A 26,828-nucleotide genomic window follows, 5' to 3' on the forward strand; every position below is an offset into this window, starting at 1 on the left:
TGAAGGGGGGCCATGATTTGCTGAGCGAGCTTATCACATGGCGATTCAGGAATTGGGACAAACCAATTTCACAACATGGGCTCCAACACTAAGTAGAGGACTCTTATTTAAATGTTATAACGAACATGGTTTAGCCCTTGCTGCGTGGGGTCTGGATTGTTTATCGTGGTTTGTCGGATTTGCTGGCCTCGGCCACATGGTGCTTTGACCCGTTCGGCGCCAGGTTTGCATCTGTAAAGATGAGCCCCACAGAATCCCGTTTTTAGGACCTGTATTGTTTATTTCACATCACCAAACCTCGAAGAAATAAAATCTCAATGGATAGTGATAAATGATCGACATTTCTCTATTGATCGTATTTTAAAGACCACCCAGGTGTGCTTACATCTAATGCAATTGTCCAATCTCCGATCTGCACTCTCTTTGAGTGATATCAATTTAATTTATAATCAGCATTTTGTGAAACTTCTGGCAACCGGCTGAGGAATTGCGTGTGATTTAACGCACCGCTTATACAATAAGGCAACGGCATACAGGGTAATAATGTTGTGCAACATTTTCAGTTCCACAAATCTAATAGATGTCTGAAACCAGGGTCAGTTTGCCCATTAACTTCAGTTTAGCCAGTGATTTTCAGCAGTTATTTGAAGATGTCATAAGATTTGATTTGTGGAGTGTTTTAACTCGACACAGCAAATGTCATTGCTTAAACACTTCAACACCTTAAAAGGCTCGCTTTCTTCCCTCCGTTCCTTTATAAAGGCTTCACTAACTTTGAGGGTATGCTATTTTGAGCAGAACAAGTGATCAGTAAAATGAACAAATAAAAGTCGGCCCTTGGGGCACTATAATTAAAACAAAACGTCAAAGGAACTAACTAATCAAAGTTCAGATATTATTGCGGGGGTGATGATGCACCCCAACTCCCCCGCGGTGCCCACCGGTCTCGGAGGGCTTGAAGACACCGCGTGCTTCCTCTCCAAGGCCCTGTGAAGTGATTTATTTGGGCTTGCTGGAAAAGTAGATACAACTGTGAACTGACACCTGGATCAGGCTTCTCCCAGCTGAATGCTCCTTAATCCCCAGTGAAGCTTGGGACAGCGAGAGTCTGCCATTGGCAAGATTGAAGTTATACTTTAGGAGGAGCTTATACCCTAACAGAGAAAATAAACCTGCAGGAGCGGAGAGAACGTCACAACCCTGCTACTGTCTGTTGATTTTGTCACTGTTAAATGGTGAAATGAATGCGCAGAACACGGCCACATAGAACAGGATGGTCCAGGTTCCTGGGGAAACTGCTCATTGTTTTTGATCATTAAATCTCAATCCATCCCTGCACCGTAATTTCGGACTGAGACCTGCATAACTCGATTTCTTGCAGTAGTTTGCAGAGGAAGACATGAACAAGAGGAGTCACTTCAGCCCCTCGAACCTGTGGTGCTATTCTATTCGCTCAAGGCTGACCTGTGTCTCCACTCCATTTCCCCGCCTTCACCAATCCCTGGGTCAGGGAGCAGCTGTGAATCGAAAGGCAGATGTGTTACAAGAAACCTCAAGATTCAGCATTTACCGTATTAGTTCGCCCAAATATCGACAGCAGTAATATGCTGCGGAGCCTTTGCAATATTCCCTGTAATTTATACTGATCGACCATCGAGTCAAAATATTGGGTGGGGGTGGGGGGGGTCATAAGCTGTACTTTCTGGCACTCAGATTGTCAGCTATCCTCTAGAAGTCCATTACTAATTGCGACCTTTATCTGGAAATATTGTAAATATTCTTCTAAAATGTAAGCACAAGAAAAAGTGCGAGAGATTTCGCCAAATTCAGCCACAACCGAATTCCGACGAAGGAGACTGGTTAAAATTTGTACTTTGAAAGAGAATCATACTTGAATTGAATGGAGAGCGCCATGACCGGGTTAGCTCAGCTGACTAGACGGCTGGTGCGTGATCCGGGGTCAATCCCTGTACCAGTTGTGGTTGTCCAGGAAGGCCCCGACTTCTCAACCTTGCCCCTCGTCTGAGGTGTGGTGACCCTCAAGGTTAAATCGCCACCAATCAACTCTCTCTCACTCTCTCTCTCTCTCAAAAGGGGAGAGCAGCTTATGGTCCTCTGGGACTATAGCGACTTCCATTTCACACCCGGAGGCTGCTGGATGTGATTAGCCCACATGGTCCTCTGCGGGAGCTGTCTATGGTCCTGCAGCGCACATCCTCAGGAGACAGACACACTCGCAATCTCTGAGATGGCGATGATGCTAGGGTACGACAAGCATACCTTTGCTGGCCGGTTGACCAACCAGCACAATTTACAGTCCACCTCTACATCTGGACTAAGCAAAGTGCGCGCTTTGTAAAGGAACCAAAACCACGGACGCTGCTGGGGACTGTGGTACATAGTATTTGTTGAAAGTCAGACCAATAAAAAATCCTGACGTGATCCTGTACGTCCTGTAAAACATAAACAACCACAATTTATTTCCACTTATTCTATCATATGCTTATTCGTTAGAGCTTCCAGCTGTATCTTGATTCGCCTTCTGGTCTACCTCTATAGATTTTCCCGGTTAATCTTTTGAGTTGATTGTCAAAAGGGAAAATAACTCCGATATTTTTTCAAAGCAGCCACTTACTGTTCAGACCAATGATGTACTGTTTATGACATTATACATTGCCTAATAAAACAGTGGAGGACCATCTCGTGTGTCATAAATAATGCGCGGTTTAATCTATCCCCATCATACGTTTTTATTAAGAAACACATAATAAATTGGGTTTCTCTGCACTTCCCAGCGCTTCGTTTCATTTACACGTTCACATATCACACAAAGGTTGTTTAAAGGCGCGCTTCCCTCAAAGTCTTCTATCAAAAGAAGCAATTGGAAAGGCTCGCATCTAGAGGAACACGTTTTCCCAACCCCTTGTGCATTTTAATTTATTACAAAATTAGAACCTTGTTCTCATTTCTGGGTTATAATTTTCTATAGTTGAACTTTACCCCCCAAAAAAACGATGACAGGATGGTTATTTGACGAAATGAAACTCCACGGTATGGACTAAATACTGTGAAGATGAGGGAATAATTCTAACTGAAGTACCCCGACTGCCCGGTTATCCAAGCATTAACTTTCTGAGTTAACAATTACTAGTGATTAATGGAGGTTCCTGGTACATGCTTCACCATGAAGCCCGTCATAATTACATGATTTATTATCTACAGTGCTTTGTGCTGACCTGCAGGAATCAAATCAATGAACATATCGCAAACACCCCAAACAAACATGAAATGACCCCCCCCCCCCCCCCCCCCAGTGGGTTGGAATTTCACATATTTATACCTTTATTGACCGGGGTTGGGCCGAAGCTTCATTTCCAAACTGCAACTTTTTCACTGGCCCACTTTTGACGATTGCGAGGTCGGCCCCTGCACCATAGGCGCACAAAAGACTCTTTGCTGCAGCACGATTGAATAACGAGACCTAACTCTATCAAATCAAAACCTCTAATCACGTCAAATGTGGGGGGCCACAAGGCACCACTCCAGAAACAGTGATGCTTCCTACATCCCAAAATACCATGAATACTCAGCACGGCCAACCCATGAGCTGTCTGAAGCATCACACACAAGCTCAGGCGTGGTCTCCATGGCCCGGGTGAATGTCAGGAGAAAGTCTCCCGTTGGTTGAAGTGTGGCTAACACCAATGTGTGAACATTGAATAAGCATGTTATAAATAACCGCATACAGTAAGTGTGGGACCAGTTCCACCAGTTGTTTAAATGCAGAACGCGCAAGACAACAAGTCATCTTGTTTACAGTACTTGAAAACACAAATATGTGCAAAATTACAACGGCATAATTACAATGGTGTTGCCTGCAAATACAAGGTTGTCTGTTATGGACAAGAACTATATATTGGTAGACTTTCGTTGCTGTACAGATCGATTTGGAAAATGACACAAACCAAATTGTTTAGAAGGATCAGGTGGGTCTTGTCTACAGCAACTTCAGGTTGTCCATCTCCCCAAATATGCAGCAAGCTCCTTATGTTAAACGGCTGAAGCGCTGACACTCGACAAACGCTTCCCTCAGTGGTGTAGCTTCAATTTCCCCCTCGAAAAACGCCAGTTAATTCAGGTCCGCTGCATACATTCAAATTCTAACAAGCAGGCAAAGCTGTCATTTCTTTTCCCGATGTGTAATCAAACAGCATAAACTTTGGAAAAGAAACGTCAGAACAATAATTACAGAATTCCAGGTAGGTGAGAAGATCGTTTTATTTGCTGCAAATTTCCATACAGTTCTATCTCAAACCCAGAAGTAGGGATATTGGGGAATTTAAACCAGCCCTTAGGCTTTACAAATGACCTGTTTTGGATTTGCATTTGATTAATGCTTTGTGGTGTAATAGCTGGAACAAAAAAAACCCAGTAGCGACTGCTTGACAGGACAGGTTCAGGTGATTACCGTCTCCTGTTTTAAGACAGTAGCTTGCAATACCTGGTACAATAAAACTACATTGCCATTAACAGCGGCAAATGCTTTTGTTTTTTTAAATCACTTTCTCAATTTACGTTTCTACTTCAAGTAGGTATCAATTTTCAGGTACTGCTAGGGAGCGAGAGAGAGAGAAAAACACACATCCACACAAAAGCCGGCTGTGTCTCTTCTGATGAATTTTGCTGGCCAGCTACCCGGGAGATTCATTCCTGAGTAGGAACCCATAAATCAAGAGGCAGCTCCCTATTGTAGGCTACATCTTATGCAAAAAGGTGTTTCCAGTCAGTGCCAAAGGCTGCAAAATCCTATTACAACTGAGGTCATTAATTATAGAAAGTCGACAAAACTGAATCTTGCTATTTTTCACCGAAAGCTTGAAAAATGTGTACGGTAACCTCTTCAAAGAAAAACGCACACGAGGGCACAGATCGCAGGCACACACACACGAACATACATGCCAGTCCGCCCATTCATAGCACACAGACATACATGTGTACCAGTACATGCAATTTACACGCAGACTCTTTTTCAAAGACATATCGCATCTGACATAAATGAAAGCACTCACAAAGAACACACCCGGAGTACACACACACATAGTACCCATTTCATACACACGCTCTATCTCGTTCACAGATTTGCTCACTCACATGCACCCCCACGCCACCCCGCAGACACATATGAGACGTATATAATCCAACCTTTGTATAGTTTGCGAACAAGGAAAGCAATCAAGGCCGAACCAAACACAAGATGGTTTCATTGGCACCATCTACCTAACCGCGTTGGCCACAGTCGAAAGACAAGTTTTCAGTCTAAATCCAGGCGAGATACTGGCAAACGAACTTCAAATCGACAGCAGAAGACCTGCACAAACGGGTGTTCCTGAAAACGGAACCCATGTCTTCAATGGGGCACCATTTCGGAGAACAAAGTTGGGACACAATAACATTCGTGTCAACATCTGTGTTAGATTTGTCATGCAACGGACGTAAAGTGTTCTATACTGTACTTTCACACACCAGAATCTGAGCATGCGAGTGATAACATAACTGATTTTAAATTGGACTGTTATATTTCAACTTTAAGAATTTGAAGCACAGAGTTAGCCACAACGCTCCCCCTGAGACCAAAACATGGTCATACCATTTTCATTGTTTTAGGGACATTCTCAAATGGAATCCGGTTTGGCTTGTGGAAAACAGATTTGCATAAATCTACTGATTCAAGCCTTGGTGAACAGATGATTTACGGAAATACCCAAGAAGCTAACAGAAATCACCGTGTAGTCAGGGGAATGCCATTACAAGGCTGGGGTGTCTCAATGTAAACTTGGGGTTAAATCCTGCACGCGACACTTGGATGATGTACATTTAAGTCATTAGTCTTCATAAAGCTTCTCGCCTATTCCCTTTCCGTGCACACCATTGGGGTTCATTTGATTGATGGCTCGTTGATGATAAACCCAACACAGCTTAAACACTCTCACAATGAATTTGCCCAACTGGAATGTGGGTTGCAAAGATGCCGAAGTAAATTACAGTACAATATTTAATATACTTCCTGTGAAGAAGTATCGGTGAAAACGTTTAAGGCAATACTAACAACAAACTGATGTTGGCAGTTGGCCCCTGAACTGCATCTTTAAACATGGTCTTGGGCTGCACTTGACTAAAAGGAATGGATGCATGTGGTGCATTCGCGTTGTTGTTATCGAAGAAATTACTAATAGATTCAATATCACAGCTCAATTTTGGTAATGTATCTGTAACAAAAAAATAACATCGAGAAGGGGTTGTACAGCATGTCGCTCATCGTACCCCAATAATCATCAGTCTGGACTTGCCTTCGTTCCCTGTGCTATTTGCGACCCTTACTGACGATCCGTGCTAATATTAACCGTTAATTATGCCCTTATTCACCTATTCTTTTGTACTAGGTGTATCAAAAATGTGCTTCAGAAGTGCTGCAAAACACAGGAGATTTGTTTTTAATTGCGTTCAGTCCAGAAGAACAATCTAACATTTAACACAATCTAATAATTTCATTGATACAATAAATGCAAGATGCGTCCTTAGAAGCTGCTGGAATCACAGTGCTTGGTTAGGAAAAAATATATTGGAGATTTTAACCACTCGTTTCAGTCAACTATACCTTATGCTGGTCTTCAATTTAGCAAAACGCCTCGGAAACTGAGGCCATGTCCATTTTATAAATGGTGCCTGTAACACCTTTCAAACCATGTATATATTTAGGCTTACAGGGACAAAACGACAATCATTCACATTTAATGGCCGAAAGCGATATATTCGTCCACATCCAATAACGTACACAACGAATTTGGTAGGGGACGGCCAAAGGGGCCGCCATGGAAATATTGTAATGGATTACGGAATAAGATCTTGCGTAAATATACCGCTAAGGGTCGAACTGTAATTTTATGATTAATGTCCACTGAGGTATCCAGCATTATGTGTACACGGTCAACGTAGAGTGCCTGAGTGAGGCGGGATAGTTACTGCATCATTCTTCAAATCTATTTGTCTTTAAATTCTAGCTTAATGGATGACACATTGCGACAGGGGGAGTCACAATCTTTCAATCCAGTATTAATTCTGGCAGTGCAACAATGAACCAAAGTTAGTGTGAGGTATTCTGAGTTTTCCCCCTTGGTGGTTGAGCACACACTTATAATAGAGAATTCCCGAAATAAAGCTTTCTAATCGCTGTTTGTAAAAAAAAGGATATTTATTCAAGTGTTTACTTTTTTTTAAACATCAATGGTGACAATTTTACAGTTAATTAAAGAAATTTAAAAAGGTGTTTCGTGTTGAACTCCAAGATCGTGGGATGGGAACTAACTATCCAAAGCACTAAAAGTGATTGTCAGCATCGATGCCAGATTTTCTATGACTGATGGAAACATGGATTGTCAGATGAGGGTGAGTGGGAACTAAAACGATCTTTATTCACATTAACAACAGAACCAGTAACTCTATTAATATCCAGTGCCTTCCTGCCCACTCTCACTGCGGGGCGGTGCAAAAAAAAAGTGGCAGCTCCTGGTTTCCCAGCAGACAGCGCCTCTCCCAGAGTCCCCTGCGCCTGCCGGATGTGTCGCCATCTTTGGCTGCACCGGTGGCGCATGCGCAGTGCCGGCTTCCTCCTCCCTTCCCTGCTAATGAGGTCACTTGGGTGGGGGTGGGGGGAAGGAGGGAGGAGGAGGAGGGTTGAGTGGGAGGTTGGGTGGGGGAGCGAAGGGATATGTCCCCCCCACCCCACCCCTTGCTTTACTGCTCCTCCTGGGGTGTGGGGGCTGTGACAAAGTGGAGCGAGGTGAAAGTCCAGTAACTTTAATGCCAGAGCCGCTGTGATCATTCCCTGTTGCCTGAGCCGAGTGGAGTCCCCCGCAAACCTCCCACCCCCTCCCCTCCTCACCAGACCGCAGTCTCATTCAGCTCCTGGCTCGGATGCGAGAGCGGCCCGCTGTAGCCGCTGTTGCTGGACATGGAGAAGGGCGGACTGGGTCCTCCGCTGAACACTTCGCCCGGGATCGGGTGCAGCGGGCCGGTCATACCTGGTTCAGGGCTCGGGGTGTCAGGGTGGGAAATCATGTCCGTATACCTTTGGTTTTCGCTGCCACCGATAGTGGGAGGGTGGTGACCGGGTAAGGGAGGTTCAAGTACTCCGAGTGAGGTTACCCCAGGTCCTGAGGACTGCATGTAGCCGGAATCCGCCGGCGAATGTGCTTGCGAGGACGGCGGGCCGTGCGGGAAAAAGTCATAATTTGCAGCCGGCCCGTAATAGTCTCCCTGATAATCTGCATGGGATTAAAAAGAGAAACGCGTTCACCTTTGCAGTTAGATTCCAGTTTAATTCAGTCACAGTAATCGTTTTTGTGGGTACTTCAAAGAAAGGCACCATTTCATCTTGCATTCCAGGAAAACATCTTCCCAACTCCACTCCCCCCCCCCCCCCCCCACCGCCACCACCCATTCGTTACCATTTAGCTCAAAACATGTGTTGAAAAAATACATTTAATTTAAAACATTGCCAGAAGTGATATTAAAATTGCCTGAATCTGGTCTCCAGTGAAGACTTGTTGCTTCCCATCCACCAGAATCACAAGTAACTGTCATCAGCGGCACACTCCGGGAGGAGGGGAGAGCTATTGCAAAACGCAACTCAGAAGTATGACGCTGACAAGTTTGGGAACTTTGCTCCAGACTTTAATTTCTCCTTTTTTGGCCTACGTATAAAATGCAGGACCAACCGCGTGAACTCCCAAGGTGTACAACCAATTCGTACACGACATGCTTTCGCATCCATTGTTAAAAGGCAAGATTTCTACCTTGGGGATTTTAGAATCAGATGTGGACATGATTAGAATGTCACTCCTCCCTCCCTCTCCAGGCCCGATTATCGCACAGAGCAAATACGATTTGTAATTTACTATCGTTTGATAATGAATATGAGTGACCGAATCGGTAACATGAATCCATTCACTTCTCGGTTACAAACTAAAGTTTTTGTTTCAATGTTCGGACGGCTGGTTAATAAAATCACTGAAGTGCATAACGCTAGCTGTATCTGGATGCATAGTTTTAGAAGGATCTATTATTCTGAGTGGTAAACGTCAAATGGCGGGAACTCGAAATCCAGCAGCCCATTGACTACTTCCTGGTCCTGTGACTGACTACATCAACCTGGCAACAAAAGCTACATTGGTTAAGCGAAATATTGGTTTGAGTGAAATCTGATGTTACTATCTATATACCTACACAATCTAATCTTTGTGTATGAAGTGTAAAGTATGACACCATAGATTCCAAATGTATATAAATGTACAATAAACGCAACCTGCAGAATTGATTTTTGAAACCTGTTGACACTAAACCTTCGTTGATCTTCCAGCCGCAATTTTTGAGATTAAGTGACAGCCAATTTACAATCCCAATTTAATAGATAAATAGTGCCTACTTCTGGTAAATTTTATTTTGTAAGAGTGTCAATAATTTTCTTGATGTTTAAATGTGATTAAAAGCCATTCCTTATCTGTGAGTTCTATCGGGTGTTGGCTATTTTGGGTGGCAATAGGCAATACGTGACACCTTTTTATCTAAGGGATTCTTAACACTGATTCAATTCAGCAAGGGGTGGTGAATTATAATGTATGATTCAGTATACCGGTATCACATTAGGATTTATATGTTAAACCATAAAGCACTGGAAACTAATACCGCGACTACAGTCAAAATGTGTCTCAAATTCCTACTGTACTTTACAGGGATGGGTGCATTTGGGAATCTCTTCTAGTGGGGGCGCAGGGTATAAATTTAGGATATTATATTTTATTCGCTCGGGGTGAGATATGTTAATTTTGTGAAGGTACCGTTTTAAATGGAGAAGCAGAAGGTTGCAGCAAACGGTAAAACGCAGAGTCGTGGCGTTCTGCGAGTGACCCTCCATATGCTCCAAGAGTTCGAGGTAATTGGAACAAATCCTGGGTGAATATCCGACAAAAGACTGCAGCTGTAGCTTTGTTCGCCGAAACACAAGAGAAAGTGCCCGCTGAATGGGCTAGACTTCTCTTCAAAAAGACAGCTTCATCACAATGCATTGCTTTATCGGGCGCAACTTGGCCAGCGCCGGAGCGGAATCTCTTACAGGGGGGGATTAAAGAGCTCAACAGGCTGCGATCATTCACTCAATAATACCCGTGCAGATGCCACAAAACGAGTGAGAAAGTCATAGCAACCGAGCACCTTACACCACTCGCATCGTACGAACGTAACGAAACATAAAACTGGGCGGTTTAGCAAATGGATTCGCGGCCTCAATCTGGACGGTTCGCGAATAAATAAACAATGTTCGCTTCTGCTTCAAGATTCGAGTGAAACATCTCCATAATAGCGAGGGGTGCAAAGAAAATGTGTCTGCGGGGAATGGGGGCACAAACAAATGATAGTGACAAACGCATATCCGAACTCTCACTTCCCGAAATCTTGTATCTGGCTTTAATTTTAAAGCTGAAAAAATAAACGATGGTATTTTCTAACAAATGGGGGCTCAGACTCTGTTAGCCTTGCGGTTGGACACGGGATAAGATCCCGAGAGAGGATACCCTGTGCTCAGCAAATGTGAATCACCCGATAAAGCAGTGGATGGGATTCTGTGGAAACGCAGGAGCTTCCCTCTCCAGGACAAAAGGGCCCTGTCCAAGCAGTTTCTTGCCTAACCTTCCGATTTGGAAAGATGGTCGGAGTAGATTGTGGTGGGGAGTGAGGGAGTAGGGGGAGGGGGGGGGGGGCACATATTCAAAAAAACACTAGATTATATCACTGGCAAAATAAAGCGCCCCGTCCGGGCGCTGCCTGTGTTAACAGTAGACAAACTCTTTTATTTATTTGGAAGTTGAATGTTGTGAAAGTACCTCCGTAGTAATTGTAGGGAGCAGAGCCCATCATTTCCGATTCGTCCAGGCGCCCTCCCAAAGGACGCATGCGCCTGGGACTTCGGAAGAAAGCGTGTCGCCTTGCACCCAGAGCACTCAACTGTTTCATCCGCCTCTCCTTAGATCTTCGGTTCTGAAACCAGACCTGCCAAAAACAATGGCCCCTTCTTCAATGGCAACACAGCAAATGCCGTTTAATAACCACCTACCCATGTCAACAATGATGGAGCCCAGCTCACGCAAACCACTGTCTTCCTGTCTCTCTTGGATTAAACCAATACCTTCCCATTGTGTGCAGAAAATGAACGCAGTCGTGTCACATTTAACTGGGATTATAGCCCAAATCCTTTTTTTTTAAAGTTCAATTTTGTTTAGAGGTTAGATGACAGAAATTTTCCAACAATTCTGGAGGAAATCGATGGCGTCAAGGAGGATCTTTTTTTAAAAAAAACTTTTAAGTGTAAACGCTCTGAATAAACACAAAAAGCATCAGATTGATTCTGAGTGCGCTGAGAATTGTCCGGGCATTGGACACAGTGGCCTTGTGTTCATCTAGTGCCCGCACTCTCTCAGTGGTGCACGGGCATCACTCAACTAGACATTTAAAGTTTCCTGTGATTTCTTGAAAGATATCCTGGGACAAAATTTAACGCAAATACTTCGTGGGTCTAAATGTTCTTCCTCTAAACCAAACATTTTCAACAAAGTATATATGATCCAAAATATTTGCTCTGCTTAAATATCTAAAGCCTCCCCCATAAATAATACCCATTGTTCAGATACAATGGTCAGGGTGGATAAAGGAACGGTGTTGTGGTACCTGGATAACCCGCATGTTGAGGCCTGTTTCCTGAGCAAGTTGCTCCCTTATGTGCCGGGTAGGCTTCGGCGTGGCGGCGAAAGCGGCTTTTAATGTTTCTAACTGCTTTGCTTTGATGGTGGTTCGGGGTCCTCTCCGCTTGGTACCCATACTCTGCTCCTCGTTCTCGTTATTCTGCGTCTCTTTGTCTGACGAGGTGGAATTGTCCGTTTCCTTTGTGTCATCCAGATTCTGATCTTGGATATCGGGCGATAAACTCCGATCTGTACACGAAGATACTGAAAGACATAAATGGCTTTAAAAAAATATATATATATATATTAACCCGTCAGAAGCAAGCTTCCGTGAAAGCTGCTCTTGACATGCCCACCAGCAGGGGAAAAAAGTCCAACTGGGCAAACTCGGCCAGTGCTACCCGAGGAGGGAGACGACTTTCCAACAAGCACAGCGTAATAATCCAAGTCATTAGCTACAATTTGAACATATCTCCAATTGGATACGAGCGGATGCGCTTCCCCGAAACACGTGTTTAATGTTTTCATTTTGTCTTTAGTTTCTCATTTGAAAAGCTTTGAGAGGTTACTTTCGTTTTTAACGAAATATTCTACTGCTGTAATTTCGTACCACGCAGTTGCAATCCCACGCGGATTTGGAACGCCCAGGAAAAGATACTGTGTACAATATAGTGGTCCTGGATTTGTGACTTTTCTACCACCCCGAGTACAAATGGGAAACCCTGAGAGATGCTTCCGGTGCAGGATGCCCAATGTAATAAATGATCTCAAAATCTTCTTGCAAATAGAAGTGTCGACATCGAACCCGCGGCATGTGGTCAAAGCGTATAGGATTTGTTGCATTACCCCCGAAAGAGGCCTGGAAGGTTGCATCAAGTTCCCCGTTTACACAGACCAGGGAAGAGAGAGACCAAGTGGGGAAATGTATTGAGGCGTTCTAAATTAGTGACACCTCGTGTCACTAACTTAACAATAAGGTGTTGATACAAGTCCGGGCCTTACCTGAATTTAAGTTGGTATCTTTTAAACTGTTGGTGTTCAAATAGTCTTCTTTGCACACAAATTTGTTTTCGTCGATAATATACAGTTCCTCTCCAGTCGACAGTTGCTTATTGCAAACCATACAAGTAAAGCAATTGAGGTGAAAGACTTTATTTCTTGCTTTTCTTACGAGGTCACTGGGAGAGATACCTTGACAACATCCCGCACATTTCGTACCGAACCGCCTGTAAACACAAATGGGCGCCACGTAAATATATATCACCTCCATAATTAAATAAGCCTTTACCATCTCATTGAGAAAATTGTGTAATTAGGACAGTCACGAGGACTTAATAGTTCTAAACAGTTCTTGGAAACTGACAGAGCCGCTTCGCTTGTGGAGAGCGAACAAAGTGTCTTCAGCAACGGGCCAGTTTATTCCTTCTGTGATGAATAAAATAGGTTTCAAGAAGACTTGAAGAGGGCTCTCATTTGCATTTAAATTGTCTTCACTTGCACCTCACTGTTTAATGCTTGTTGTGAATGTATCCCCCTGTCCTTATTTGAAGAACAAAAAAAAGCTCCTTTTGGATTATGAATAGATTTTAATACGGATTAGAATTAATAGAGAATGGAATCCGCGATAGCGAGCCATAAGTGAGAATGGATTACGAAATAGTTCAAAATCACAATATTGCAATATTTAGTTAGAATATCAAAGTGACATTGCCCTTAGAGATGGGCGCAATAGGTTGCACGATAGGGCTGCATCATGCACCACGTATATACTGACTGGGAAAATTAAGAGATTAGAAGATACACGTGAATATAATCCTCTGATGTTTAACTTGGGCCAAAGTTTGTTTTCCAATTATTGCCATTTTAAGATGACCGCTTCGGGGTCAGAACAAAATGCAGGGGAGTCCGGGAGAGGAGATGAGAGAGGCCAACAGCCTCCAACCTGTGTATCCCTGAAGCTAGAAGACCAAATGTCGGGCACTGGCCCGGCACTCTGCCCCTGGTTGTCCTGCCCGCATCCCCAAAAGCACAGCTGCCGCACAGACCAATTTTATGACAATGACGTTGATTTAGTAAAATGATTAGAGATCATAAGTCATCTTTGTCTTATCCGCCAGGTATAATTGGTTCATCTGCAGCTTACAGAATCATTTGATACGTTTAACGTGTTGCTGCATTAGGCACCTTAGAGAAAGCGCTGTTTACACTTGGCACGAGTCAGCTAGGGAACAACAGTCCTATCCTGCCCATGGAAGCGCAGGTCGATTAGGCCCAGTCACCAAAGTATTGTTTGCAGACACCTTCAGTGAATGTTCATTTTTTAAATAACAAGTCCACCATTTATTGAGACGGGGGGGGGGGGGGGGGGGAGGGGGGAGGGCGCAGAGGGCGGGGAATTTAAAAAAAAACATAAAATGCATCTTTATATTTCAGTTAAACTTGGACTGGAACTTCCTATTGACTGGAACTCCCTAAAACCTTTTAAAAGTTCCCAAACTTTCGACATGTTCCCATTGCGACTGCGAACGGGTCACACTGTAGCTTGGCATGTACCTGGAGTCCCCTCCGTGCTGGCTGCGTGTGTTTGGAAGGTGGACGGAAGGTTGAGTAAACCCGGAAACAATTACATCCACTGAGCGTTATCATCAGGCTGGCAGGGAAGGGTAGTCACGGATGTTTAGCTAAATGGATCTATATCGCAAATTGCGGCATTGCAATCCAGGGCAAAAAAAAAAAACAATTTGGACTGTTGCGTGGAACATCCAAAAACAGCATTAAAGTTCGACAGCCCCGGATTAGCCCTTTGTAGGCCCTTTGTACCTGGATCAAAAGCGAAATGTGTTTCTTGGGTGTTGTTGCTGTTGCAATTATATAGTTGTGAGCTTTAAAGGATCTTTTAAGAGTTACTCAAAGCCAGCTCGATAATAGGTCTAATGTGTGCAAATTGGACCAAACTCGTACAGGCGACAGTGTCACCGGCCGGGTGCGTTTCATCTTGCCAGGTGTGCTAAAACAGAAACACAATTGTGTGTGCCGAGGGTTTGTTTAAAGCCGCTTTAAAATGAGCACGGAACTACGTCGAACTCACCTGAAGAAATCGTTTTTACAGTAAAGCTTCCCTTCTCTCGAAAAGCATTTTTCAGTCAAGTTGCACTTGCATTCACAACATTGGACGCACTTGATGTGCCAGGCTCTGTCCAGCACGTTGAGGAGGAATCTATCTAAAATAGGTCTCTCACAACCAGCACAGTGTACCATCGTGGTCTGCTTCAGGCACACAATCTTGTCTTTTCCTTTTTTTTTTGGGGGGGGGGGGGGGGGGGGGCGTGGGGACCGACCGTAACTTCAAGTGACTGCAGACTGTACTTCCGAAATCCAGTGCTCCGTCCAAGTTCCTGTTTGTCAGATTCGCTACTTTACCATTTGGTGCCGAAGCTGCCACTCTGGGTCCGGTTTCTTTTCTCTCCCTTTCTCTCTCCCTGAAGTTTGAAGGAGCTGGAGAAAGCAAAATAATCCTCTTTTACTCTCAAAAGCGCCTGCTAGCAGCTCATCCTGCTTCTTGAAGCTATCCTCACACATCCAGCAATCAACTCAAAATCCTCCTATCTGGGCTGCTTGGCACTTTTTTCGGCGCTCGTGCTGTCTCCATCATCTTTGTGTACGGGGCTGTAATTCGCGCATCCTTATTCAGATTTGGTGACGTTTGCCGCCACGTACGGCATGTGCCGCCCAATCAGAGACACGCTACCATAGAAACGCTTAATTTATAGCATATCTAAATTGAATGCAACATTCTGTCCGCACAGAGGAAAACAGCCCATTACCATTGTGGGTGCGAGATTCATTCGGTGCCTAATATCTAAAGTAAGAATTTCCTCCTGACCCCCCCCCCCCACTCCTCCCCCCCTCCCCCCTCCCTCTTTCTGATATGAAGATGTTTCTTTTGTCCAACTAAAGGACGTGGTTTTTGGTAAGTTAACATCTTCTAGGTCGGGTCACCTTTGTGAACACGCGTTTTAAGCCTCGCCAGAAACAGAATCAGAAACTAGGCGCCCAAATAAAAAAGCCAACTAAGAGGTAAAGGTCTCTCTGCATAAGTATAAAGATCGGAATCCGCGCTCTTTGTCAAGTGAGATACAGAATTTAGACGCGAAGTACAGTCAACGTTAAGTCTAGCTGCTAGCTTGGGGACGGCTCCGAATGTCGCTTTCTCTGTAAAGGCAACTTTTAATCTGATTGTTGCCAATGATTATAAATTGCGATGTGATCGATGAAGTGGAATGTGGTTTGTCGTAGACTACAGATTTAAATATGTATTTGGAGAAAAGAATAATCCGCATGTAAGGACCTCTTAAAAGTTTCCTGGAAAGTGAATTGTTTTTGTTTGCGTTCGACAGCATGATTTTCCAACACGCACATTTGAGAGGCGCATTCCGTGTTTCCTTTCTAGTATATTGTGTTAGTTTTATTACATGTTAAATAAAATCAGAAACATCCGAAATCATAGAATCTTTTTTTTCGCGTAGATTGAAATGGTTTCTGGAAATCGCACATCATTGCCTCATTAAATTGCACCTTCGCTTTTTGGATGTGGTGACCAACTAAAATATGTGGTTCATTTTTGGAGGGAGCAGCGAATGCCATACATATCCTCTTGTAGGGTAATTAGAAAGATATACAGGGTGGATTAACTTTGTAGACTTAAGTTCACAGTTAAAAGGGTGGGCTGACAAGTGCCTGACAAAGCAACTGCTAATGGGAACAGAATGAAGCTGTTTAATTAGTCATTTCATTTACTAGCTTGGCTTTATCACCTTTACAGGGTAACAAACTAAACATGGTGTATTTACTCACAGTTGCTAACTTTACCTATGCTTCCATAGTTCCTTACAGCCCGTGCTGTAATAACTTAGGTTTTAAATCAGAAATCCGAGGCAACGTATAAATTGACGCTGTGGGGTTATTAAGTAATTAACAGCTTTGCATTTAGGGTGTTGATATAACATCTGAAACTTGAACTGTTGCACTTTCCTGAGTGGAATTTAGGTAACTGGAAGTGAACCAACTCTTGGACGACTCTTGGACAACGATGGGAACTTTTGAAATGACTAAATATAAAGTACCATCCAGCACTGCAACTTTTGATTAGAATACAATACATCGGGTTTGTACATGTTGTTAGCTCTGGCACTACGAGGCATGGAATATAGAACTGGCGCATATACATGTTTCATTAGGCCAGTAATACGCAGGATCTATAATATTAGCTCCCGTGTTATATGATAGTCACAGCAGTTTTCTCCATTGTATTTAATGCGTGCAGATATTCGGCCTGCTCACCAGACCTTGGCTGACTTGCTCTTGGTAACAGCACGTTACACCTGATTACCGATAAATACATGCAATTTACATTTACTAGGCGTAATACGCAGATGCCATTTCTCGACGCCATAACCGCCTCTGTGCGTGTTCAAATAAGCATGGATCAAGCTCTTTAATCACGATTCAAAACAAAATATTCACGCCAGGGTACAAAACAGCACGAGTTGTTCTCATTATGCATATGTTATGGAGTACAATTCATCGATTTATCGTGGATTAGGCAATTGTATGTAGGCCTGGCAACGCTGAGTGGAAACATTAACCCATCCTGGGCAAGTCAAACACCGTACCAGATATTTTAAAATTAAAATAAACTTTGAAGTCCATTTTTGAGACTTTTCTAGAAGTGTTATGCTCGCAAATAAGGATATGTTTTCTTCTAATTTTCGTGTTTCGTTTGGAGGGCAGTACCAACCGGATAGATAATCTTCGAATTGTTATTTTCAAAGCACAAGGCGTCGCAATTGTTTCACAATATGCTGTTCCTTCTAGTTGCCGATACAGATTGAAGAGATGAATTGATGCTTCGTTTTCCACCCCCCCCCCCCCACCCTTCCGAAATTGGTAGGAGTATTTATTTAACAGGGGCGATTAAAACAACCAGGCATTGGAATCGCACCTCATCTACATAACACAACTCAAGGCACTTTGATGCTGGTGTTCCCAGCAAACTGTTCCGTTTCCATTCGTGTTAATTCATGTGTAGTGGGTAGTAATTATTTTGACATGGAACCCCGAGTCGCTTCAAATCTGCAGTGTAATGAACCCGAGGTCACGTTTCTGTGACGTTTCAGAGAAGAACAAAAGTCTGAAAGGGGTTAGTTTAGCTGCAAGATCAGAGCGCGACATATATGTATGTGCATTTTGTGAGAGGCAGAGACTCAGATCTCTTTGAGCCTTTGGGCGGTGAAACCATTGTCAAGTTATTTTTTGAACTCGCTTCCAACTCCCACCTCCACCCCCCCCCCCCCCCCACCCCCCCCCACCCTGACCCGGGCAATACTATTTGTGAAAGACAAAACTTACATTTCGTTGGCATAAAAGAGTAAAGATGCCGTGTAACAAATTCCGGTACCAACTATTTATACATTTGAGGAATAATCTAGCTCACCATCTCGGCCATAAAAGAACATCGCCGGGGAAACGCCATCCAGATTGTGCAGCAAATGTATAGAGTACACTCAATGTCCCCCGCATTGTAACTAAGCAAACTAAGTTCAGACATAAAGGTGTACATTATTAAAATAAAGCCGCCGTTTCCCTTGCCCTATTAATAACAGACAAGCTCCTTGGCTAGCAAGTCAAGGCCAGAACCGTATCTCCAAGAACACTTTAATACATTGTGATGCCTTTCGTTCCCCATCCAAATGGATCAATTTAATATATGTTTAGTTAAACCGTTATGCCCCGTGCCCATTGCGGTTACCGCTGCACGCCTTTCAACAATACCGGCACAACGCGATATCTCCTAAAGGTTTTGATAACCAGACCGAAAAAAAGATTTGTAATGGAAAGAAAGTGTCAGTCAGCCCTATTTTCGAAAGCAGCTTTATCGAGTAACATTCAGGACAATGGAGTCGGAAAATGCTTATTAATACTTCCCAACACACACCAGAGAATGGTCTCCCAATAGCAGGCACAAATCTACAGACAAATATTTGGGGATGGGGTGTATTCTAAAACCTTGGCGGATTGATTTTATTACAAGAGTTAGAACGTAATTCTTATTCTTAAAGAATCTTTTTTTTAAATTAAGAAAAAACCTCGCCTGCAACGCGATTAGGGGAGGGTATTTTGCTCTGTGTGGTGCGATTTTAAAGTTAAACAAACCCAGCATGGCCCTTGTAAATCGTCTAGGCTTTTATAAGTGACTGCTTTTCAAATGATAAATTTAAATAGTTCTCAGCATTCATTATCGCCGCTTTGATATCAGCGAAGCGTGAGAAATTGCATATAGCACTCCTGCTTCAACCGAGAGCTGAGGACAATCGAAATCTGAATCCCTCGCCGAGGGGAGACAAACTACTGCCTCTGCGTTAATCGTAAATTGCACCGTTTGAGAATGTATCCATTAACAATGATGTTTCTGGATATCCAAGTGCAATGCGTTTGTTGCCCGCCCTGCCAGCATCCCTTCAAAAAAAATGCAATTCCCTTAAGTAATGTTATAATAAACAGACCAGCTCTGCTGGGAGAGCGCCGACTCCTTTAAAACATATAACATTTATTTTTATGTGGTCAGATATAATTAGCTCGTCCCACTTTGCGGTAGGAACGTCAGTTTACCCAGAAATCTTTTCACTCACAGAAAAACAAGGGGAGAAACAATCAGTCATGTATATTAAAATCAATCAATTACTTGTCTCATTATGAAAGCATGAGAAAGACAAACAGAGGCACTGTGAGTGTGTGCAGTCATATTGCAGAGCAGAAGTGAATAGGATTTTTCCAGTATTCCCTAATGATGTAACTGGAAAACAACGTAAGGTAATATCCGCAGATATTAAGTAACATTGCTGGGGGCGGGCGAGGGGGTTGGGGCAATTGCTTGAAATTACAATACGATCCTAACCAGATCAAGTATTTACTACACTTTATTTACTTTCGCTTGATTTATGAGGAATATGCAGAGTAAATATGCATGCAGTCAAACAAAGCTTCAAATAGTTACGCATTTCAGACGTGCTTTCAGTGGTGATAGAGACTGATCAATTTGTGTTTACCTGCTATTTTGGAATTTGCTGTTAATGAAGGTGATACAGCGTTACTGCCCCATTTGCTATTGTTTGGGAGGTGTTGGGAGACGCTGAAGCGCACCATTAAACTGGTTGGCACCCGCTCGGAGCTTAGAGCGATCGAAGTCAAGTGCAGGAGCTGCTCGCCTCGGGCAAGCAGCGCACACTCAGATGGTATCAGAAGAATTTGCTTCCAGGGATTACAAGAGAAAGATCTTTATTTTGTATCAATTCAGATGCCATTTTGAACGTTCGCCCCCTCCTCCAGTTGCTTCTTAACAGCAATGCACCCCCCCCCCCCACCACCATTTTAGTTTTCTTTGCAACCCAGTATTTCCAAACAATGTTGTGTGGAAAGCCGATAAGCAACAATTAGCGAGAGTAATTGTCGTATAAATTCAGCGATGGATGCTGCGCACTTGATTCATGCTCAGTGTTTTATTAGAAGTTTTTCGACACCTCAAAAGCAGCCCCCCCCCCCCCCGTGATTTACAGCTACAGAGAGTCTGGAACTATATTTTAAAAAGCACAATTCTTTAAAAAAATGAGGTTCCCGCCTCTAAAGAACCGATGCACTTACCTTATCTGCAAATATGCTGTGATTATTGATTTTCTTTCATAGACTACCTTCATCCTAAAGTTTACAAGGAGTTTGGAATGGATGTCAGGAGATCCTGCCGTCTGTCAGGAAATGCAAATACCTGCTCATTTTAACCCAGTCACCTAAACCCAAATGACTTTGCGTTTTGATCCGGACGACCTTTCGTTGCCTCGTCAACACCAGCCCTCGCCGCGTTTTACAATCACCTTAGTTTCTTGGTCATAGTTATTTAATAGACAAGTCAAAGAAAATACTGACTAACCATGGTACATTGAGAAAGCACAGTGGTGGTTAACCCTACACCCTAGGAGACAATGGGCTATCATAATGTCTCGAGTTGGGGCGAATGCTAAATATTTAAACTAAGAAACTGCCTCGTATGACAAATAAAACTATTTGGAAATTAGGATTATGTGTTCGGGACCTAAATATGTTCAGATTTCATTTAAATCTTTCCTATCACATTTACGCGAAATTAATGATTGCGCTATATATTTTTTTCTGGGGTGGGGGGTTAGTTAGATGAATCTTAAATAGAGCTGGGAATCAGTTTTTCTTTGAAAACTCTTTCTTTTAGAAAAGGAACACGTGAATGCTTGAAGATGCCTCTTTATCCTGTATGCTGATTCATGTTTCCTGATCCTTGTTCATGCTCCCTTTCACTCGAATTCAGGTAAAAGTGTTATGAAATGTAGAAACAGGCAAACAGGAGGGTAGAGGCAAAGTTCTCCGAGATTATAGGTCAGCCCAGTGCCAGGCACCAGATCCTTGGGAGAGGAGATCCTCCGTTTTCTTGTCAGCCAACTGAACTATAGCTTTCAAATGTTTCTCAAAGAAGAAAAGGTCATTATCTTCCGTTGAAAATGGATGAGATATATAAATGCCATCTGCTTTAACATGCATGGAACATTTCTTTTAACTTATTATGCAGGAACAAAGGACACGCGATGGAGATTTGAATACTGCAGCGGTACTCGGATTTCTTTATGCATAATTATTCATATAGAAAAATCTATATGCTTGCATCTAAAATATATGGAGATTGAATTCTTAAAGAGAGAGCGCTTCCTTGTAAACCTATATCAATCGTTCAAATAAAAGGACCTTGAGGTCACATCATCCTAAACTGGTATATGAAGATTATTTATTAAGCTTGACACAACACTATCATTTAAAATAGCTTCTTTATTTTCAGGGACAGTAACCGCTGACTATCGAATATGGAAGGAACTCCCGTGGGAATGTTTATGAAGATTTAATAAGTCACTTGTTATGTAAATGCACTTATAGGAGCCAAAAGTAGAGATGCTGTTCCTTGGGGGTCTACATGAGGTGAATTGTTATTACTGCAACAGTGAACCGACTGACTTTTATTTAGCACAGAATTGTGATTCAAGACAATATGTAACATTGCCTCTCAGTAAATAGGCATGTCCCAGTGAAAGTTGTAGACCATATTTCATGGTCTTCAGATCTCTCTGTCATCTCATTTGTAGAGGAACTGGAACTTTGTGAAAGATGTAGATAATAGTTGCAGCTACATGGTGTCACTGGGAACCCCCAGCAGGGGATTTACAATGTAATCTCCGTAATAGTATCATTTTTTATTTTAAAAAACACGTCAATTTATAGACTGCAGTGAGAGTATTCCAAACTGTATCAGGCCATATGTTTAGTTAGTCGGTATCAATATATGGTTGGTTAGTTGTAACTATTTATTATGGTAGGGTTTATAGTAATGATTTAAGTCTTAAGGTAGAAATCATTGAAGTGTATAAAGTAACCTATCAGAAAAAGGGTCTATTTCGCAAATCGTTCAGAGAACAAGTACATTATTGTCTGATCAATAATTACTTGTCAATTGCTTCATTCCAGACACCATAAAGGCTACAGGAAATGGCATTGGGTCCTTATAAGCAGGAAGTGGTGTATTAAGGCATCGGGACGGGTAACAGTTGAATGTTGAGTACATTTCTTGAATGAAGATCTTATAACTCAAGAGTGACAAAGTGAGTTGTAAAGTTTGCGTTTAGCTATCAATGATAAAACTTTGGATTGAACAGTCCTTCCAACAACACTGCTATGGGAAAATTGCGCAGACATTTACTATATTCAATTTATTAAGATCCGTAAAAGTTCTAAAATAAGTCGAACAGTTGTGATAGCTTACGGTGAGATTCGGAACTCGTGATGATACTGTAGCATGTAAATTGATATTAGTAGAGCTACTACTCCTCTAAATTGGAATTATATAGGGGTACTGTTTCTAACTATAATTCCCCCATCCGTTTTTGTACATATTGAGTATTTCATGTCATATTTGACCGTATTTGATTGTGTAAAGTATTGGAATGTTCTTATAATTGATAAAAATTCAATTTTCAGTACGTTTTGACAAATACATGTCTTTAAGGCCTTTCACATTTTCGGCCTCAACTGTGAGCTTAAATGTGAATTGAAACAGTTTTTTTTGTTCAGAACCTTACACAGTAACATAATTTGTTTACTAAAGGAAAACAGAAATTGCTGGAAACACTCAGTTGGTCCACAGCGTCTATGAAGGAAGGATGGCGAGGTTATCGTTGCCAGGACGTGACCTTGAGTTAACCCCACCTTCCTCCTAGCCCAGATGCTGCCTGGTCCGCCTGGGATTTCTGCATTTTCTTCCGTATATATCAAATTCTAGCATCTACACTGTAGTATTTTGTTTTTCTATATTCGACTATGAATTGTTTCACCAAAAGACTCGAACGAATGCAAACACAAACGTTTCTCTTCGTAATCACATGGCCCAATATCCACCGCCTGGAGTTAAGTTTAAATATGGTCCAGTTTTGTCGGTTCCATTTCATAAAGAACCCTCTGGCTCCAGAAACAGGTTACAACGCCCAGTTGGCTCAATGAAATTCACAATTACCACGTTAACTATGCGACAACCACAAGAATTAAAAACAAAATCAATTAATAAAAGCAAAGTCAAGGAGACGCCATGTTGCTAAGTTAACAACTTCAAAAACACCCAGACATTTCCTTTAATTCTAATTTTAATGTTGTGAATTGGTGCAGTGGCCAGACTGCTCTGTGCAGTATTTATTTGATCACCAAGCATCCATATCGTGAGCTGTTTATCTCTGTGTGGGACTCACACAGCTTCATTTAAGGTGCATCACTGGAGGGTCAGCAAACCTAGGCAATTCCCCTGCCCTTTTAATACTTTGGCCAATGGTAACATTGGCACAGCCCTGGGGGGAAGATGTCTCCTCACATTATGATTCAGGAAAGGAGTGAGTGAGGAAAGGAAGGGAGAAAGACAAGTGAATGGAGTAGAGGTAACTTGCAAAATGTTCCAAACACATTCACCGATATGGTTTCCAAAACAATTATGTTTCTGGTTAATCTGCTCCTTTGGAAATCTATGTATCTGTATGGCTTTAATATATGATACCCGCACCAACACTGTGGGAGAGTGGATCTAAGATTCTTGATTTTAATTGCTCAGTTTCTCCCCGAGACACTCCAACATGTGCATTGGAGAACCTGAAGCGTTCATTAACTTGGGATCTTGTTTCCAATTATATTTTTCAATGATTAAAACAAAGCAGGACGAACAGTGAGCTAAACCTGGCATCATAATGTATGCCACAGTGCATGGTATAATTAAAAGCACAACAGAAACAGTATTTCTGGGGCTGAACCAGGATTTAGGGATTCATTAAGCTTGCAGATACAGATACAAAGAAAGACTTGCCTTTATGTAGTTGGAGAATAGCAAAATACCGCGGATGCTGATAACCTGAAACAAAATTAGAAAATGCTGGAAACACTCAGCAGGTCTGGTAGCGTCGGTGAAGAGAGAAACACGAGTTGAATAGGACCTGATGTGTCTCCACAGGTGCTGCCTGACATGGTGAGTGTTTTTTGCATTTTTGTTGTTGTCTTGCATTCATATATGGTTCCTAAAGTGCTCTAACGCATAACCAGTACTTTTTTGAACTGTTGCAGTGAAGGAAATAATATGTGGAACCTTAAATTAAACCTTCGAGAGTTAGCCCTTGCGCCTTATTTGCAGTCTTTGCTCAAAGCAAAGTATGAACACTTATTGCGTGTTGTATTATCAGAGAATCAAATCCGACCACTGGACCCGGGATCATCATTATATTGCAACCGGACTACCTGGCAGGATTCCGCACATTTTAGCCAGTCATTATCTGATATCAGAAACATCATTAGATCAGTGCCAGACTAATACTGATTAACGTGGTTTAGACTTTTAATATTTTTAATTTTTACACCAAACTGATCATATGATAAGAAATATGACATGTCTGGTGGTACCTAAAGTATTCACATGTTTACACATTCCGAATATTGTTGATCTCTGGGCTCATTTGTCAATTTTCGTTTAAAATCAGTTCGGTTTTATCTACCCAAAAAGGAAAAAGCTTGATTTTGAAGAAGTCCTGAGGTTTAATAGCAATAACAAACTTCGGGAACTGCAAGCATCAGGGGTTTAATCAATTCCAAACATATTCTGACGCAGTATAATGCTGAGCGTTTATTATTTGCAATTATTAAAATATTATCCCCAAAATTTCTTATTTCAGGAATCATGAGGCGGAATGTCACAGTTCCTGTCTTCTGATCATTTTTATTTAAACTTCAAAAATCATATTAAACAAACCAAAAAAATTGTAATAACTAGGCAAATGCAACATGCCGTAAGTTACATTTCTCAAGTTTGATATTTAGTCATATTGGATTATTACCGGAATGTATTAATTATACAATCCGAGGAGCCTCTTTCCCCAATAATGTTTAATTTCCATAATAGTAACTCTGCTAATTACTCTGGGTGGATAAAGTAATTACAGAAATTCTGATCCAAACAGGGGCAGATTTCGTACACCTGCGTTTGATTTATTTATAATGCAATATTAAAATCCATTTTAGGTTTTGCTCATTGCTTTATTATGCAAAGGAACCCATAATGTTTCAATGCATACCGAAACCATATATGACATTATAGCATTACATTATTGATTGCATAATTCCCCGAATAAAGACTCGGAGCTCCCAAATGAAAAGTTAATTTTCCTGTAATTCCTGATCTGATGACATCAAGTGGGTTACAGGGATTATAGCCAGATGCGTTAACTATTTAATAAGGAGTGCAAAATGAACAGAAAGAACACTGGGGATAACACTTTTCTTGATTACATTTAGAAACTGTAAGTAAAACGATATTTTTAGTGCGTACATGAAGCTATAGCTTTCAACAGCAAATTGCACGACAGGACTTTCCCTTTGTTGTAAGTGACCAATGCAATAAGTTCACTGTCTGGATGTTCGGCTCGATGCTATTATGTGTGAAGCATAAAACACGTTTCCCTAGAACCTGGGCTCGAGTCAATAGCTGATCAATGGGCAATTGTTGCACGGCTTTTTGCAGGGGCGGCGAGCAGCTGCTGGTTGGGGGTAACTGTTCACCAGGTGGGAAGGAGGGAGCGGCACGCGGGGGAGAGCCTCGCGCCTCGAGCCTCGCGGCCAGCTGGAAGCCCAGGCTCGGGAGACGCTCGCGGGAGAGGGCAGGCAGGTGAGAGGAGCTGGCGCCAGCCGAGGGCACCACCTGATTGGCTGGCTTGCGGGCTGCAAAGGCGCGCGGCTCATTAGCTTCCCGCCAGCTCGGCTCTGCTTTGCTGGGCGGCAGGGCGGCACTCCCCGGGCAGGACGCCGAGGAGGGAACAAGAGAGGGGACTCTCTCCACCGCGCGCTCCCTCTCTTTCTCTCCCCCATCTGCCAAAGGGGCACTGACCGTCATTGCCTCTCCTTCCTCACAGTTTGCGCTGCCCTGCATCGGAATATGTATTGGATCATACCCGTTAATGAGGCTTAAACGTTTCGGCATAAATTCCACAGCAAGCCCATATTTTGACAAGTGCAGAATCAAGCAATTACTTCCAGCACATTAACGAATTCGATACATTATTGCCCACTACTTAATTCCTTTTCATCCCATGGCGGCGGTGGGGGTTGGAGAGGAGACTTCGAGGCGCATGTATCACTTGTTACATTAAAATGCATTTTTAAAAATCGAACATTAAGAGACCAAAATGCAAAACAAAAACTTTGAATTATTCCAATCTCGCTCAATAATATCTTTACAAAGCCAAATCCTCGACTGACTTACATCAGGGAGGGAATCCCATGCCACATCGCCAGATGACTCAGCTTTGACATGGAGTCTTTCTGGAACAGAAACGGAATGATGGTTGGGACATACGACTTCCGAACATAAGAAATCTTCAAACGCTTTGACAACAA

The 26,828-nt window shown here is 42.5% G+C and overlaps 1 protein-coding gene and 1 long non-coding RNA gene across 5 annotated transcripts in view; one reads left to right on the forward strand and one right to left on the reverse strand.

The window, feature by feature from the left end:
- Positions 1–7,230: 7,230 nt before the first annotated feature.
- On the reverse strand, positions 7,231–20,630 carry lhx5 (LIM homeobox 5). Of its 3 annotated transcripts, none has more exons than XM_072496414.1 (5): positions 20,487–20,630; positions 12,792–13,015; positions 11,776–12,053; positions 10,935–11,100; positions 7,231–8,321 (listed from the first exon to the last, which is right to left on the reverse strand). In XM_072496414.1, exons 1-5 carry the CDS (start codon positions 20,537–20,539, stop codon positions 7,936–7,938), a joined length of 1,107 nt encoding a protein of 368 aa, XP_072352515.1. In that variant the 5' UTR covers positions 20,540–20,630; the 3' UTR covers positions 7,231–7,935. The 3 variants fall into 3 exon arrangements, with proteins under 3 accessions (XP_072352515.1, XP_072352506.1, XP_072352497.1); XM_072496405.1 differs by lacking the exon at positions 20,487–20,630 and adding an exon at positions 14,878–15,466 and having other exon boundaries at positions 11,776–12,038; XM_072496396.1 differs by lacking the exon at positions 20,487–20,630 and adding an exon at positions 14,878–15,464.
- LOC140408766 (uncharacterized) overlaps positions 15,603–26,828 on the forward strand; it is a 39,369-nt gene continuing 28,143 nt past the window's right edge. The window contains exon 1 of one of the 2 annotated variants that reach the window (XR_011940195.1): positions 15,603–15,653. This is a non-coding gene — a long non-coding RNA (uncharacterized lncRNA). Of the gene's footprint in view, positions 15,654–19,424; positions 19,659–26,828 lie in introns of those variants that run through there. The other variant, XR_011940196.1, reaches the window with a different exon arrangement.

This window comes from Scyliorhinus torazame, chromosome 1, assembly GCF_047496885.1.
Source record: "Scyliorhinus torazame isolate Kashiwa2021f chromosome 1, sScyTor2.1, whole genome shotgun sequence".
NCBI lineage: Eukaryota > Metazoa > Chordata > Chondrichthyes > Carcharhiniformes > Scyliorhinidae > Scyliorhinus > Scyliorhinus torazame.